The following is a 16,423-nucleotide window of genomic DNA, read 5'->3' as shown; positions in this document are numbered from 1 at the left end:
GATGTTAATATTGGCATTGATGTGCTTTTATTAACTATAAAAAATACCACATTTTTTCAAGTAAAACATCGCACATGGGGTTCAATATTTGCCACTTGCAAATCTGCAACTACACCAGCAAAAAGTGTTTGGAAAACTGTGGAGTCCCAATAACTGAAGGAGATGTAAGTAAAGGGATTGCTTGTTTTTCCCCAATAGCAAGGCTTTCAGTAACTGCATTATAGGATATTATGTTCTCTGTTAGTATCTTTGTTTGGTGTTTGGAATCTCCAACTGTTTTATACAAATGTAAGTGCATTAATATTTACTTGGGTGTGTATTCCATCATTAGACCAAGTATTGTCAAATTTGAACTGCTTATTGCTATTGCTTACTGTTTACACAGACAGCACAGTCCCTGACTGTGGACGCCATTCTATATTTTAAGTTTTTAATTGCATTTTCATGTTCCATCCTTTTTATGTTTAATCTGATGCCTGTGTAGCTGTTATGAAGGTTTCTTCATCAAGTTTCACTGTATTGATATACAGCAGGGCATTTACTACATGCAGAGCAAAGTGCAAACAATTGGACAGAACACAGGTAACAGAACACAGAGACCTGCATCTGCCCATGAATGTAGTGCTGCCTGTGTATTCATAAGTGTCAGGTACAGGGAGACATATAGGCATGACCCCTAAATTGTGTGTTATATAGACGTGCAGAACCTAACCCAAATTTCTCTATAACCAAGCACTTACGGGTAGTATTCTTACAATGTTTACCCTGGGTCATAAACCGTTACCTCTATTAAATATCTATCTAGTTATCCCATTAGAACATGTGTGAGGATTATTAAACCACAATGCACTACTAGAATACAAAATATTTATTTAAAATTATCAAAAATGTCACAATATACATCATACAAAGGTCCAAAAATAGATCAAAATCTTCAAACATAAAAACATATAAAAAAAATATTCAAAATATAAAAACAAGAAAAGGCATCATGAGTGTGTAAAAGTGTTCTGATGATTTATCCCTGAATCTTCATTCCTTTTTCCATGTCTGGATAATCCTCCTCTTCAGGAATAAACATCGCCTCTTAAGAAATGAAACAAGAATTATTTGTAGTAGATTAGTGTATATGAAATAACTATGTATACCAGTTAAATTCAGGTAATGGAGCAGTCAGTCCCAATCATGCCATGTTTATTCTATTTTCTAAATACGGCACCCAGGTCCTTAATATTAAAATATTTGTCTGTACAGTATATAAGCATTTCAAGCATATCACTATAATAAGGTGTTAAGAGATATGAAAACATTTTTAAAGGGGTTGTTCATCTTTAAATTAACCTTATGATACAGAGAATGATATTCTGAGAAAATTAGCAATTGGTTTTCCTGTTTTATTAGTTGTGGTTTTTGAGTTATTTAGCTTTTTCATTCAGCAGATCTCCAGTTTGCAATTTCAGCAATTTGTTTGCTAGGGTCCAAATTGCTCTAGCAATCATGCAATGATTTGAATAAGAGACTGCAATATGAATAGAATAGGAGAAGCCTGACTAGAAAGAAGAGTGATACAAAGTAATCACAAAAAATGTGTAGCCTTACAGAACATTTTCTTAGATGGGGTCAGTGACCCCCAACTGAATTCTGGAGAGAGAGTCAGAATGTGGCAAATAATTAAAAAAATTCAATGGGGCAAATGCAGTTCTCTGTGCTCCACTCGGGAATGCTGAAACCTGCAGGGCCATAAATAAGCCCAGTGTTTGTATTTTGCACCCTATCTTGTATGCATGAAATGTCCCCTAAACAACAGGTTTACAGAAGACTACCATGAATACAAAAATAACTTGAAGGCAGTGAGGGAGAGCTCCCAGCCAATAGTGATAATTAAATACACATCAGAAGGCCAGAGGGATTGAGGAAACCAAGACAATAGAACTGGAAAGGAGAGTAAAACTACACAGACATAGGGCAAAGCTTCTTTATATTGTATTTGCCAGCTGTATGTTATTTATGGATGTAGGACAATGTTATTGACATGCCACATAATATCGACTATTGAACATTATGGCAAAGTTATAAATAAAATACCTTCACTATGATCTATGTCTGGACGGCAAGATAAAAATAGCCAAGCCAGGCCAACCAAGATGGCAACAACTAAATTTATTACGATCCACGGCTGAAGAATCTGCCCTTCTGTATCTGTCTGCCTAGAAAACAATGGGAATAAGGGTAAGAGGTTAAATCAGGATTCCTTATAAATAAGTCTGTTACACTACAAGTAATAAATTAGGTGTGGGAGGTTTGTATTTAATATGAAGTTATCATGAAAGCAACACAAAGACACACAATGTTCAATGAGAGGCAATTAAAATACATTCTGTGCAGCAGTTCATTGCAATCACCACATTCAAAAGTAAGATCAGAGGTGCTGACTATCCCCTTTCATTTAGTTTATGTCTCAGAGGTTGGTGGCTGCGCTACACATTCATCTCCGCCATCTAAAACCTGCTGAATTGCTGTTTTAGCCTATGGGGGGCCTCCTAGAACCTATTTGAAGTCAATTGGTGGACTTTGAAAAAGTTTTTTTTAGGAAAAACTTCAAGTCGTATGATTCGAATGCGCTTACTCGATTCGTACGAAAAGGACCTATTCACACAAAAAACACTTGGTCTTTTTTAATTCAAGTTTTTTAAATTCAGAATTCTACCCTTGATAAATCTGCCCCTAAGTGTAACAGAACTGCAGCTATTAATGAGACATATGGCTTTATTAGAGAGCAGTTGCAGCATACTCAGCCTCTGCCTATATCCAAAGGTTTTTGACTACCATCTTGGGTGCTTTTCAGATGGGGCTAAGCAGTTATTTTCTTACCATAGGCTGCCATTTTGTGTTGGAGGTGTGTAGAAGTTCATTCTGTCACTGGTCATTTGTTGACTTAGGACCAGGAACAGTGCTACAAAATAAACTTCATTGAAAGAAAAATAAAAAGAAATGGTTAAAAGTTACAATAATAAGATGATGTGCCCCAACAATACAATCATTCATATAAGCATTATGTTTTCCTGAGGTCACTAATGTAAGTTATCAATAAATCAATCACATAACACTCACCATGTAATTCTTGTTCTACCAACACCACAATCCTGTAACATTCTTTTCAGTAATTATCATCATCATCATTTATACAGCGCCAGCAAGAATTACAAATGCTTTATCAAAAAACACCCAATATAAAATGATACACTTGTCAGATGAAGCACCCAAAATTACTTGTGCCACCATAAAATTGAAAAACACCACTACTGGGGCTGGCAGCAGTCTCCCAATTCAAGTTAATGTGAGGTGACCGGCAAGTTTCAGTTTTCCCCCACTGGCTAAAAAAACACTAGTGAATATCTTCTGTACCTCCAACCTAACACATGGTGCCCCACATCACATAACTGCACAGTCATAATTATCTGCAGACATGTTATGGGTTAATAAGTGCCAGTGCTGCATAACACAGAGTATCACAATGTTCCTTATCTTGCAGTGTAACCCCTTGTTCAACATGAGTTGAATAAATTCAGCTTGAGCTGAACCTTCAAAAAACCTTCAAAAATCTATTTTTTTGTTATTTCTTGAGCTAAACAGGGCAAACTTGGAAACTGTCTCTTCTCCATGTTTGGTCCTTGTCTGGTAGATACATACTGGAGATTACAGTTGATAGATATTTGGTTGTAGGATTCTCTGACCCCCAACAACAAAATGTTTATTTTTTAGGTGGTTACACTGTTATTGTTTATTCCTTTCTGTTCTCTGCATCTGACTCCGATCAGAACGGCAGTCAATAGTCCTCCACATCATTTAATGTTGGCTTGCAATGTTGTGTCAGGAATCAGAACCAGGAGTGCAGAGAATGCAAACATATAATGCTTTTAGGGTCAGGCCACACAAGCAGATTCGGGGAGATTAGTCATCCCAGCGACAAATCGACTCTTCTTCAGGGCGACAATCTCCCTGAACTGCCTTCCCCCTGCCCTACGCTGTCTAAAATGAAAAATCGCCTGCTGCAATTCACACGCGGTGCTTCGTTTTCCGAAGTTGTCCGAAGTTTCCTTGTGAGGCAACTTCCGGTGACTTTAAAAACGAAGCGCCTTGTGTGAATTGCCGCCCCGAAGAAGAGGTGATTTGTCGCTGGGGCGACTAATCTCCCCGAATCTGCTTGTGTGGCTGGACCCTTAAATGCAGTTGCATCTGCTTGTGCAAATCTCTGATTTTGTGCATACTCACACGTTTCCATACCGAAATTCGCACTCTGTCTGCACCCAGGCCAAGGCAGTGCAGAGATACATACAAGTGGAGGGACGGTTTCTCGGCCTGTGCTTATAAACAAGCCAAAAAACAAGCCAGTTTGGCAGTAGCCTAAAGAGAAATTTGTTTGGGTGGGGAGCTCCTTTAACTTGAAATGAAGCCTATTTATAAAGAAGGTATATTTTAACTGCACCTTTTGTTCTCACCTCTCTTCTTCAGTAGTCACAGATACATTTATCAGTATGGATGGCAAATTTATTTTGATGTGCGTCTTTCTTTTTTTTTTTTTGCCGCACGCTGCCATACAAGTCTATGGGCGTCATTTCCACGGCAAAACAAGCCGAAAAAATTCGCCCATCCCTATTTATCAGTAGTCAGAATATTTACATTTAGATGTTGGATCACTTCACCAATAAACCCAACTTAAGGATCTGTATGTACCAGAAAGCACTGCAAGTAAATGTTCCCCCTTGTACTTACAGAATGAAGCCACGGCTGCAGGGTCAAGTTTAAGGAGCCCACGAAGTGCATCTGCTGCTCTTTCCAAATCAATCCTAGAAACAAGAATGTTCTAGTTATACACAGCCTGCATATAGAATAGCTTAAACAAAAGAAGAACAAGTAAAATGCATTACATTTAATTTATGTTTTTGTGGAATTGGGTTATATCTGTAAGTGGCTTGATATTGGAAAAATATATATGGGAAGCTAAAGGTTAATATTTATAAACAGGGTTTAAATAATAATAATAATATATATTAATTTCATTAACCTGGTTCACTCATAACAGCACAAAATGCCTGGCTCTAAAGACTTTTTATTTGGAAAATAAAGGCACCTACCTATCAAAAGCCGTAACTGTGCTGAGAACCAATAAGAAATAAAGGAAGCACTGTGATGGGTAGGCCAAGATCTTGTACGTTTGAAGCAAATTAGGAAGATTTGTTAGTTGAGAACCAGCAAGAACATAAATAACAACAATATTCCAGACGGCATAACCAGCGAGGAATCCACAGCAGAATAAACCAACCATCCTGCAATGAAGGAATATTGTTAGAAATGTAAACACTTGCACTGGGACGTAAATGCAATGCATTTAAACAAAAGGTATTTCTACCTAAAGATATGGTGTGCTGTGAGTGATACATCCATGCTACTCCACGTTGGCTTGACATCGAGAAAAACATCCATTTGTTCTGTTGTTTTGATTATTTCAGATCGATCTGCAGCCTGAAACCTACCTAGTATGAAAAGGTGAACCTAGTGAAAAAGTCAATTATCATTGATCCCCCCACTTACATGTCAAAAAGCATTCTGGCAAAATTTAGGGGAATCCGGTGATCCCTGGCAATGTCCTCTACTGTATCCTGGGGCAGCAATGGGTTTCTAGTTCCATTAAGGTTATACACTACATGACATGTAAACATTTTGTGCTGTAAGAAAAAGTATTTAAAGGGACAGTCATGCCATCTAATTCAATCATAGTGAACATGTAAAAAATGAATATTTGGTTTGCCAACTCACCAAGTGGCAGTTGTTGGCACTCCATAGCCCCCTTACAGCCCAGAGACAAACAAAAAGATCAGTGCAATCTACCAATCCAAGCATATGGCCACAATGCCCACTAACAGTTTCTGTGGCTTGAGAGTCAATAGCACAGAGCACACAGGAGCTGAACCACTGCCTTGAACTGCACTTACGATTCTTCTCCACAAAGAGTTTGCCGACTGGCTGGCTTGTCAGAGAAGAAGCAAGAAATGCAGGGTTCTGCGTGGGAATCTTTGTATGCCCATCTGGAATTATGTCTTCATCCTCAACTCCCAGTTCATTTGGGAATTCCTCCTCAGCCAGTCGGGTTTTCCTAGTGAAAAAAAATCAGTGAACATTAATGTAAAAGAAGAGAGGTGGGATGAATAAACTAGGGATACACAGAATCCATAATTTTTCGATTCAGCCAAGTGCCAAATCCTGAATAAAAAAAACTGGGCAAGTAAAACCGAAAACACTTATTTTCATCTTTAATTTGAAATAGTGACACATTCCACATAGAACAGGAAAATATTGCTAAATAAACTATCTGGTGCAAAACTTACTTTTGGACTATTCCCCTGTACCCCCCTGCAGCTCTCACTTACAGAGGTTTCTTTCTGCTCCAGTCCCCAATATCTCAGTAGTAGGGATGGGCAAATATCTTTCGCCTTGTTTCGCCACGGAAATGACGCCCATAGACCTGTATGGAAGTGCGCGTTAAAAAAATTTTGTCACGCCACAAATTTTTTTGTGACGACCATAGACTTCAATGGGTGTCGGCGGCAAATTAAAGGCGAAACTAAACGGCTCAGATTCGCCCATCCCTACTCAGTAGTTGATATCAGGCTTGGGGGAGGGGGCAAAATCCTGAAGAACTGGTCTTCATTTGTCCTAATGTCAAATACTGAGATATCGCTGGAGATTGAGACCAAAAAGTTTTTGTATTGGGGGTCTGCGAAGAGGAATCCACATTATTAAAGGGATAGTGAGACATTCCTGATAAGTGTTAGTGTCACATTTCATCATCTGTGAACAAAACATTGTTGTGTTCAGTTGTCCACAGCTGCAAAAACATGACTTTCGGCCAGATATTGATCGGAGAAACCCATCTGAGGGCCCCATGCACTGCCCAATAAGATGCTGACTTAGTCTGTCGGCAATTTATATATGCTCATGTATGGGGCCTTAAAGATTTGCCTGACTCTGAATCCTGCAAAAAGTGCTGGGATTATCATGGATTTGGTGCGCCCTTTGAATAAACATTTTTAGTGAGTTCCCTGCAGAACCTACCATTTTTAACAAACACACAAAAAATTGGGACCACTCTAATTGCTAAACACTTTTTCAATTATTTTCAAATACTACACCAAACGACTGTTTCAGTTACTCTGTTGAAATGTCAGCAAGTAATGTAATCTGTTGTTGTTACAAGTAGCTTTATTACAGCTCAGAGAGCATATCTTAAAATAAGATTTTATATATATATATATATATATATATATATATATATATATATATATATATATATATATATATATATATATATATATATATATATATATATATATATATATATATATATATATATATATATATATATGTTCAAAGTGGACCAGCACACCAAATCTTCAATCAAAAAAGGTTTATTTCAACATCACTCATGTGTCCAACGTTTCGGAAACGTTGGACAAATGAGTGATGTTGAAATAAACCTTTTTTGATTGAAGATTTGGTGTGCTGGTCCACTTTGAACATTGTATACTCTGATTGACCAAGCACCCACGTTCGACCTACAAGGAAGGAGTGCAGGTACTTTGTGAATGTTATATATATACACACACTGTATTTATCAAAGAGTGAAGTTAGAGATGAAGTTAAAGATCGCCACAGTCCTCTAGAGTGAAATTCTGCCACTCTCTGAATAGAGAGTGGACTCTAGTTCCCTCTAGAGGACTGTGGTGATCTCTAACTTTACTCTATGATAAATTTACCATAATCTGTACTGGCTTTTGCTGCAGAGAAGACAAAGCGCCTGGAAACCAATCATATTTCTTCTGCCTTGGAAGCAAAGGTGCCTGTGACAAGGAGGGAACCAGAAGCTATATCTTTATAAATGTATGAAAAAAAAGTTAAAGGGACTAAATGTCCCTTTAACTTTTTTTCACAAGATTTATGAATTTTGGTGGTTGAGAATAAAACAAAACAAATACCCCCCACAATTGTTTATGCCCAGAATATTTTGCAGGAGCGTCACTACCAAACCAGAATACAGCACTTACTTAGTTCTCCGACGTGGTTTACGAGTTGCCCCCTCCTCTGTGGTCTGGTTGTCTGTGTCTTTGCCATTCAGAACTACTGGTATGGAAGGGTTGTTCTGAGTTAAAGATGTTTCTGCATCTTAAAAAAAAAATAAGTTGTAATATTATATATTTTTTGTACAACCAGCTTTATATAAGATTCCATTCACACATCCAGCTTATTAATTCTGTGTTCTAAGACTACACACATATATCATCTGTCGAGTTCTGGTTTCTTGTATTGTACCAACAAAACACTTATCTAATCTCAAGTAGCACTACTATTTTATCCCTTTTGGGGAAAGCTAATTATAAAATGAGCATATTTCATTAGTTAGACATGGGTACTGTAAGCCAATTTGTAAAATAATCTTTTTTTTTTAATATTGTAATAGCATCTGATTGAAGTTTTTTTGTTACACAACTCAGTTTGTAGCCTACCAATAAATCTGGTTTTCTGAAAATAGTCAAAGACTATAACTAAGGCTATGGGCACACAGGGTGAAGGCTCTGGCTGTAGTCAGCCTGTGTATTTTGCAGGCTGAGAGAAGCTGATCTGCTCAGTGTCCCTACTCCATTGATTTGAATCTGATCAGCCTGTGTGCGATCACACACACAGCGGAGCTGAAGCTAAGGTCAGTATTTGGGTTGACCTCAGCTTGTGTGTGACTGCACCCAGGCTAATCAAATTCAAATCAATGGAGCATGGACACTGAGCAGATCAACTTCTCTCAGAGAGCATGCCAGGTCTAGCATTAAGCATACCTATAGAGAACCTTTTCTTTTTCCTTTTTCTTCTTTCTGGTGAGAGAGGATCATTGTTCTCAGACGTAGTAAATCCAGCATTCTGCAAAACGTCATCTGCACAAAAACACAGCAGTCATTATCACTATTCCACACGTTTCTGCCACATTTATAAAAACATGTGAAATCTATCCATGTGATGCCAATTACCAGGCGTGTTGTTGTTTGACTTTGTCTTCTTTTTCTTTGGCCGGCTGTGAGGAATTTCATCTTCAAGTTAAAAAAGTAAGCATATTGTAAATGTCAACAGGCAATGAAAGGGCCCCTATTCAATAAATGTACAAAAATTACACTGAAATACATACCAATACTTGTACTGTAGTTCCAAATAGGTAGCAGATGAATATGTATAGAAAAAAAACAAAAAGAAAACAAAACAATTAAATATAAATATATATTTGGACAGTAATTAATAATGATGGGTGGCAAAAAAAAAACAAAAAAAACTCAAGGTCCCCATAAGATTTATTGTAAACTGAACAGGGGAAAACCAAAAAAAATCCCAGCAGTTCCAACTATTTTACTCTTTACCACAACTTTCCTGTCAGAAAAGTGTTAATAGATTGTAAAATACCGTATATACTCGTGTATAAGCCGACCCGCGTATAAGCCAAGGTACCTAATTTTACCTATGAAAACCAGAAAAACTTATTGACTCGCGTATAAGCCTAGACACAACTAAGACCGTTAGACAAGCAGGATCCTATTTGTATTTGTAGATAGATATATTTAATAATATTATTTAAACCTTTGCGTTTTAAAAAAACAGTATGGGATTGCAGCATCCATGGTTTGGTAACATTAATACAATTCTGTAGTTTCATAAAAGAAAAAATGTTAAAATGATATCTCCTTTGTTTAGTCTTTTAATTTAAAATTGCCAAGGTATTTTACTGCTTTGTATGAGAACTTGCAAACAAATCAATATCAAAGTGTATTCTGGTCATTCTCACGTGAGTTCCAGTATAAACAAGCAGACAAGTAGCACCTGCAATATTTTACAATTTTAGCACTGTAGCTGCATCTGTTTTTGTGTGCAAATAAATGGCAAAATAACGTGGAGAGAACAAACAGCGCAACGGTGGGAGCAGCAGCATGATCAGTGACGTCAGCGTCTGCTACTGAGTCAGCGTATGCTACTGAATCAGCGTGTGCGCTACAGAGTCCCATGCCCCTGCACCTCGGTTGGGGCCCGCAACCCATCCATGGGGCCCCCTGATCCTGAGGAGCCAACGGAGAACACCCCCCTCCCTGCCAGAAACAATGATGCTTACCCGCGGCGCAGGAGGAGCAGCAGTGCACAACTTTGCGCAAGGAGTGTGGCGCCATATCGATACCGGCTGAAGTGTAGGTGGCGCGCGCGCTGACGTTACAGATCATGTGGGTTTTGATGTACCGTAGATTCCCCACTGATCGCGCTGCTGCTCCCACCTTTGCACTGTTTGTTTTGGGGGTGCGAGATCAAATGTGCTGCTGCGAACCTTCCCACAGAGGAGGAGAAAGCTTGTTTGGAGCTTTGGCGGAATGTGCACGCCACTGACTCGAGTATAAGCCGAGGTAGAATTTTTCAGCACATTTTTTGTGCTGAAAAACTCGGCTTATACTCGAGTATATACGGTAAATAAATCAGCTATAATAGTGTCACAATGTTTACAGTGAAATATTTACAGACATATGCACATAATGTTTAAAATACTTTCCACTTGCTTGGAACAAAGCTACTATAATACAATAATGGAAATAATGTTACCCAGTGGTGAGTGATACAGAATAAAGAGGCTGTTAAAAAGCACAAACAACAAACACTTCAGCAAGAGAAATCATTTTACCTTGGCATTGGAGGCAGGGCACGTGGCAGTGCCTGAAAAGCACAAGGAATACAAAGTGCATTAATAAACAAACAAGATGAAACTATGCAGTTAAAATATTTGCTAACACATCTTGGATTATTGCAGAATTGAAGAATTTCTGCCAATTAGAATCTATGGAATATGACTGTATTAATGTGGTGAATACTTTCCAATAAAGAAAACAATGTGGAAAGTGGAAAATGTTTTGGGAAATTAGCACAACTATAAACACTCCAACAGGTCTGGAAAAAACATGTAGAATTTTGGGAAATGTTCAATAACTGCGATAAAAATATTTGGATTGCTTAATCAAACTCTGATAAACATCCTCCAGGGATTCTTCCATCCAATTATCTTTTTTTTTTTTTTGGCATTTTGTCACTACATGTGGACAACAAATAGATTTCGAGGCACATTTATCAAGGGTTGAATTTCAAAATTCATGTGAGTTTTTTTAAAACTGTACTAAATTTGATTTACCTTGAAATTCAATCGGGGGGTTATTTATTAAAAAAGTCGAATATGTAAAACTCGGACAAATTTTACCGACCCCAAAACTCGAATTTGACCTAACGATGTGAGTTTTTTCTCTGAAATAAACTCGAATGTCAGTTAGGCTACAAACATCTTTAAATTGGTCACTGGACATTCATTAGGTGGCGAATAGTTGAAATCGAATTCTTGAAGGACCAGAGTATAATAAATCTCGAAAATCAAATTTGAATTTTTTTTAAAAAAACTCTAATCGAGTTTGGATAATTCCCTAGTCGAATTTGAGAGTTTTGACCATAAATTTTTTCGAAGATCCGAATTTTTAATTCGACCCTTAATAAATCTGCCCCTTAAAGTGGAACTGTCACCTGCACATAAAAAACTGCATAATGAAAGTCCTTTCCAAATTAAATATGGAACCCCAAAAATTTTTTTCATTAAAACATCCATACCTGTTATAAAGGTGTTTAAATATCTAAACTGTCAATCAAATATTACCTGCCCCGCCTCTATGCCCGTGGCATAGAGGAGGGGCAGTCAATTACTTTCACTTTCCATTCAGCACTTCCTAGATGTCACAGCTCTCCACACATTCCCCCTTCCCTCCTCAGGCTCTATATTTGTGTAGGACACTGCACATGGACATTAGGTCCCTCATTCTGGTTCATATACAAGATTTTGGGGTGATACACAATTTCCCTTGATAACCATGTCCACAAAATGGCTGCTGCCTGCTTGCTGTAATTGTATAATTCCAAAACAGAAGGAAACAAAATTTAAATAATAAATACAGTGTAAGTAAAGTTTATTTTGCTCAACTAACATGATAGAAAAGAATTTGAAATTATTTCTTAGGGTGACAGGTCCCCTTTAAGCTCTGCAAAGCCAGTGAAGCAGATCTACTGACCACGCTCCCAGAAACCTTTCTAAAGTTTGCTACAGAACAAATATCTGAATGAGTTAACCAGTTAATGTATCAAATTGGCCATAACCAGGCTTACAAAGCTGCTATTGGAAAACATGAGTGGGGAAGTCAAAGAAATTTCTTTTTAAAATACAATTTTTAGAAAATTCTAAAAAAAATAACCAGAAATAGTTTGGAAAAAGTCATTATTTGTAATGTACCATGTGGAAATGAAATAAAAGGGCATTGTTTGCTAGCTGTCTGATCAACTAATCTGCATATACTGGTCACCTGGGCAAACGATGTCCCTTTTATTTTATACGCAGTGAATACGTTTTGTAATGGTAAACTATTTCTTTCAATATTTAGATAGAACTAAACTGGAAAAGAAAAATTATCTCAGCTGATCAAACTTTGTGAATGATGCTGTCCGTGTGACCCTAACCTCAAAGAGTTAGTTTTATTTATCAGGTCGAATTTTAGAGTTTTTTTTATAACTCAAATGAACTCACAACTTGAATGGTTTCTAATCTAGGAAAAAACTCGAATGGAAAAAAACTTGAATCTGCGCGTTCAGGGTTAACAACCTGAAAACTCAAATTGATAGTGTTTTTGGCAAAAAAGACCCTCAAATCGCTCAAATTGATCGAGTTCTCAAGCAAAACCCTCTGAAGAAACCTCGAACATCACGAAGGCTATTTACATCTTCAAATGGTTCAAGGGACCTCTGCCATTGACTCCTACATGACCTCGATTGGTTTTAGGTGGTGCATTTTTGGACTCATGCTATTTCCAGGGTCGTGGTATAATACATTTCAAAAAATTCAAATAAAAAAAAATATTTGAGTTTCAATTTTCCTGGAAAATCAAAACTTGATCCTTAATAAATCTGCCCTTTAGTATTCCTTGCAATTTTGGAATTTGTCTTCATTTTTAAAATATAGTTTTTGAATGATTTGCATTCCTCTTCTACATTTTCCCAGCTTTCAAACAGGGCTCATTGACCCCAGCAGCCAAAAGACAAAAAAGATTATTCTGTGATCTTACATCTTGATCATTATTGTTACTCTGTATTCTTTATCTTTCTGCTCAGTCCCTCTCCTGTTCATATTCCAGTCTCATTATATCTTTATACCTGGTTGCTAAGGTAAGCAAGACGCAGTGAATATGTTTTGTAATGGTAAACTATTTCTTTCAATATTTAGATGGAACTAAACTGGAAAAGCAAAATTATCTCAGCTGATCAAACTGGGTGAATGAGGCTGTCCGTGTGACCCTGACCTCAAAGGGGTAGTTTGCCTTTAACGTAACATTTTGGGGGTTATTTATCAGAGGTTGAATTTTAGAGTATGTTATACCTCAAATGAATTCACAACTCAAATGGTTTCTAATTTAAGAAAAAAAATCAAATCTGTGAGTTCATGGTTAACAACCTGAAAACTCAAATTGATCACGTTTTCGGCAAAAAAAACAAAAAACCTTGAATCACTCAAATTGATCAAGTTCTCAATCAAATCCCTCTGAAAAAACCTTGAACATCATGAAGGCTATTAACATTGTCAAATGGTTCAAGAGACCTCTGTCATTGACTTGGTTTTAAGTGGTGTATTTTTGGATTCAAGCAATTTCCCAGGGTCGGGGTATAATACATTTAAAGAAATTCAAATAACAAAAACCATTTGAGTTTGAACTTTCATGGAAAACACAACTTGTTCCTTGATAAATATGCCCTTTAGTATTCCTAGCAACTTTGGAATTTGTTTTTAAAATATAGTTTTTGAATGTTTGCATTCCTCTTCTACATTTTCCCAGCTTTCAAACAGGGCTCATTGACCCCAGCAGCCAAAAAACTATCACTCTGTGATCTTGCATCTTTGTCATTGTTGTTACTTTGTATTCTTTATCTTTCTGCTCAGTCCCTCTCCTGTTTATATTCCAGTCACATTATACCTTTATACCTGGTTGCTAAGGTAAGCAAGAGCATAGCAACCAGAGAGATGCTGAAATTGCAAACTGGAGAGATGCTTAAATTGCAAAGGGAGAGTTGCTAACAAAAAGCTAAACAACTGAAAAACCACATAAAAAGGAAAAAAATGAAGACCAACTGCAAATTGTCCCGGAGTATTAATGTTTCCCTGGTTAATATGGCATCACTTTACAAGAGGGTAATTCCCGCCGACACCTCTTGTAAATGATGCCATCTATTAACCAGGAAATGGAAAAGAACATTTCGGTAACTATGAAATTTAATTTTCTGTTATAGTAAAAGTTCACTGAAGGGTGAACACCCTTCGTGAACGGAGTATTCTCATAAGGAGCTGATTATACAATGTGCAGCTATAAAGTCCATGTCAATATATAAATGAGAAGGGAACAATAACCGGTCACATCACATAAACTCACTAAATAAACACCAAATGAAAGTTTACATTGATCACATAATAAAATGAATTGTGGGTCTGCTGGAAGATTTTATCCTGAGCATTAGAATGATATGAATATACTCACCACTTGCTTCTTCCCCATCATCAAAAGTCAGTGCACATAGAGGATACCGGCCAGTTCCTTTACACAACACACAGATCCGCTTATTCCTCACACAAAAATAATCTCTAGATAAACTCTGGGATTACAAAGGTTACAACCTTCTGCCCTGCACTTCTACGTCAGAGCTTTTATACGCCCATCTGATTTAAACTCTCACTTTTCCTACCATTGGGCACCCAAACCGCATCATTTGTCCTGCCTATTCCTCCTCCGTTTGTCACAGTCACAACATTTTCCTGAAAAAAAAGTAGCTTCCACCAGTCCTCCATTTTCCCTCTGACGTCACGAGTGACGTTTACGTCTGGAAACAAAACGTGTGTGAAATCAAAGACCCTTCTTCCCTGTAAAATTCACGCAATGAAAAACACAAACTTACTTTTACTGTGTCCATTTTAGCACAAGTATACGCTTAAACGGTGCGCTCGCTGAAGTCGGGGGAAAGAATCTGTTTCTGGAGCAAAGGAGCAGCTACAAAGAGGGATCTATAGCAACCGGCGATGCCATCGCTTCATTGGCTGCTAGACTGGAGCGGGCGTGATTTGAGAACTGAATTGAGACGACTCACTGCCTGAACAATAGATTTCAACAGCGCATGCGTTTGTGTCAAAGCAAATTCCTGAGGGAGGCGGGGGAGTGGGTTTGAGCAGGGGAAGCCCCAGCCTCACTATTAACCTCTTAACAACTGGAGTATTTGAAGATTTTAAACGATGACATATCGTTGTGGGGGTGCGTTACACGATGTCCTTTAACCCTGTGCATGAAATTGCTGTGTTTAACGCCTGTGCTACAAAATGTTTAAATGCCAGAATAAAAAAAAATAATATGGAATGTACAATAACAAATGTTACTCGGCAATAACCAGAATAAACCTTGTATTAGCAGTTCAGTTAACTCATCTCTGGGATTTGTCAAATCCAAACTCAATATTGTTTCTGTAAAGCTGTACATTCTCATAGGCACCATGAGAGCCGTTTAGTCAGCAGTCAGGGTTAGGAGGGGTAGGAGGGTTGCCACCTATTCTAGGAAAAGATACCGGCCTTCCTATAAATTGATCTTTTTTCCCTATTAATAACATTCATTTTAACCGCTAGGCCTGTAAAATACTGGCCAGGTGGCAACCCTAAGGAAGGCACGGATGTGGTATAAAGGGGTGAGGCCCAAAAAAACACCTGTATTCCCCTTCAGGAGCTGGCATCAGTATTATCTAGGTCAGTGCTGCCCAACTTCTGTGTTACAGAGGGATGGAATTTTCCTGCCCTACATGGTTACCTCCCAAATTTTTTTGGCCACGCCCACTTGATAGCCACCCCCCCAAGACATGCCCATTTTACAAAAACACACCCGTTTCCCTTGGTTGGCATGGCAGACACAGAGTGCACTAGCATTTTTAAAGCAGACAATGTGGCCCCCATTATTTAATGACAGTGTGTGGCACATTGGCACATTGTGGTGCCAGCTCTTCATGACAGACACCCTCTACCCCACCAATAACCCTGCTCAGTAAGTGCTCCTCTAATTACATTAAAAAAGTATAAATGACACTAACTCAGTTATGATTAAATCTTAAATAGTGTTTATAAATATTATAACAGTTTAATGTTTTAGTGGCTGATTTAGCACTTTTCAGCAGGCGAGGGGAAGGCTTCCGCTGGTGACACTTTGTTTGGGAGAACATATTCATTTAGGAAGCAAGAATCGCACATAAT

General features: G+C 37.8%; 1 protein-coding gene across 2 annotated transcripts; it reads right to left on the bottom strand.

Annotated features, from left to right (window-relative positions):
- Nucleotides 1–853: 853 nt before the first annotated feature.
- On the bottom strand, nucleotides 854–15,284 carry tmem237.L (transmembrane protein 237 L homeolog). Of its 2 annotated transcripts, none has more exons than XM_041575431.1 (13): nucleotides 15,094–15,284; nucleotides 10,754–10,785; nucleotides 9,230–9,240; nucleotides 9,075–9,134; nucleotides 8,886–8,981; nucleotides 8,103–8,220; nucleotides 5,994–6,154; nucleotides 5,411–5,534; nucleotides 5,136–5,327; nucleotides 4,774–4,847; nucleotides 2,872–2,965; nucleotides 2,086–2,207; nucleotides 854–1,086 (listed from the first exon to the last, which is right to left on the bottom strand). In XM_041575431.1, exons 1-13 carry the CDS (start codon nucleotides 15,106–15,108, stop codon nucleotides 1,019–1,021), a joined length of 1,167 nt encoding a protein of 388 aa, XP_041431365.1. In that variant the 5' UTR covers nucleotides 15,109–15,284; the 3' UTR covers nucleotides 854–1,018.
- Nucleotides 15,285–16,423: the final 1,139 nt, after the last annotated feature.

This window comes from Xenopus laevis, chromosome 9_10L (genome assembly GCF_017654675.1).
Source record: "Xenopus laevis strain J_2021 chromosome 9_10L, Xenopus_laevis_v10.1, whole genome shotgun sequence".
In the NCBI taxonomy this organism is placed as follows: domain Eukaryota; kingdom Metazoa; phylum Chordata; class Amphibia; order Anura; family Pipidae; genus Xenopus; species Xenopus laevis.
The sequence above is the reverse complement of the archived record's forward strand: the minus strand, read 5'-3'. Positions and strand labels throughout refer to the sequence as shown.

Excerpts from the sequence above, each read along its gene's own strand:
- tmem237.L (XM_041575431.1), bottom strand. Across the intron at positions 8,221-8,885 it reads AAAGAAAAGGTTCTCTATAG|ATGCAGAAACATCTTTAACT; the intron begins GTATGCTTAATG and ends TTTTTTTTTAAG. Across the intron at positions 1,087-2,085 it reads AGACATAGATCATAGTGAAG|AGGCGATGTTTATTCCTGAA; the intron begins GTATTTTATTTA and ends TCATTTCTTAAG.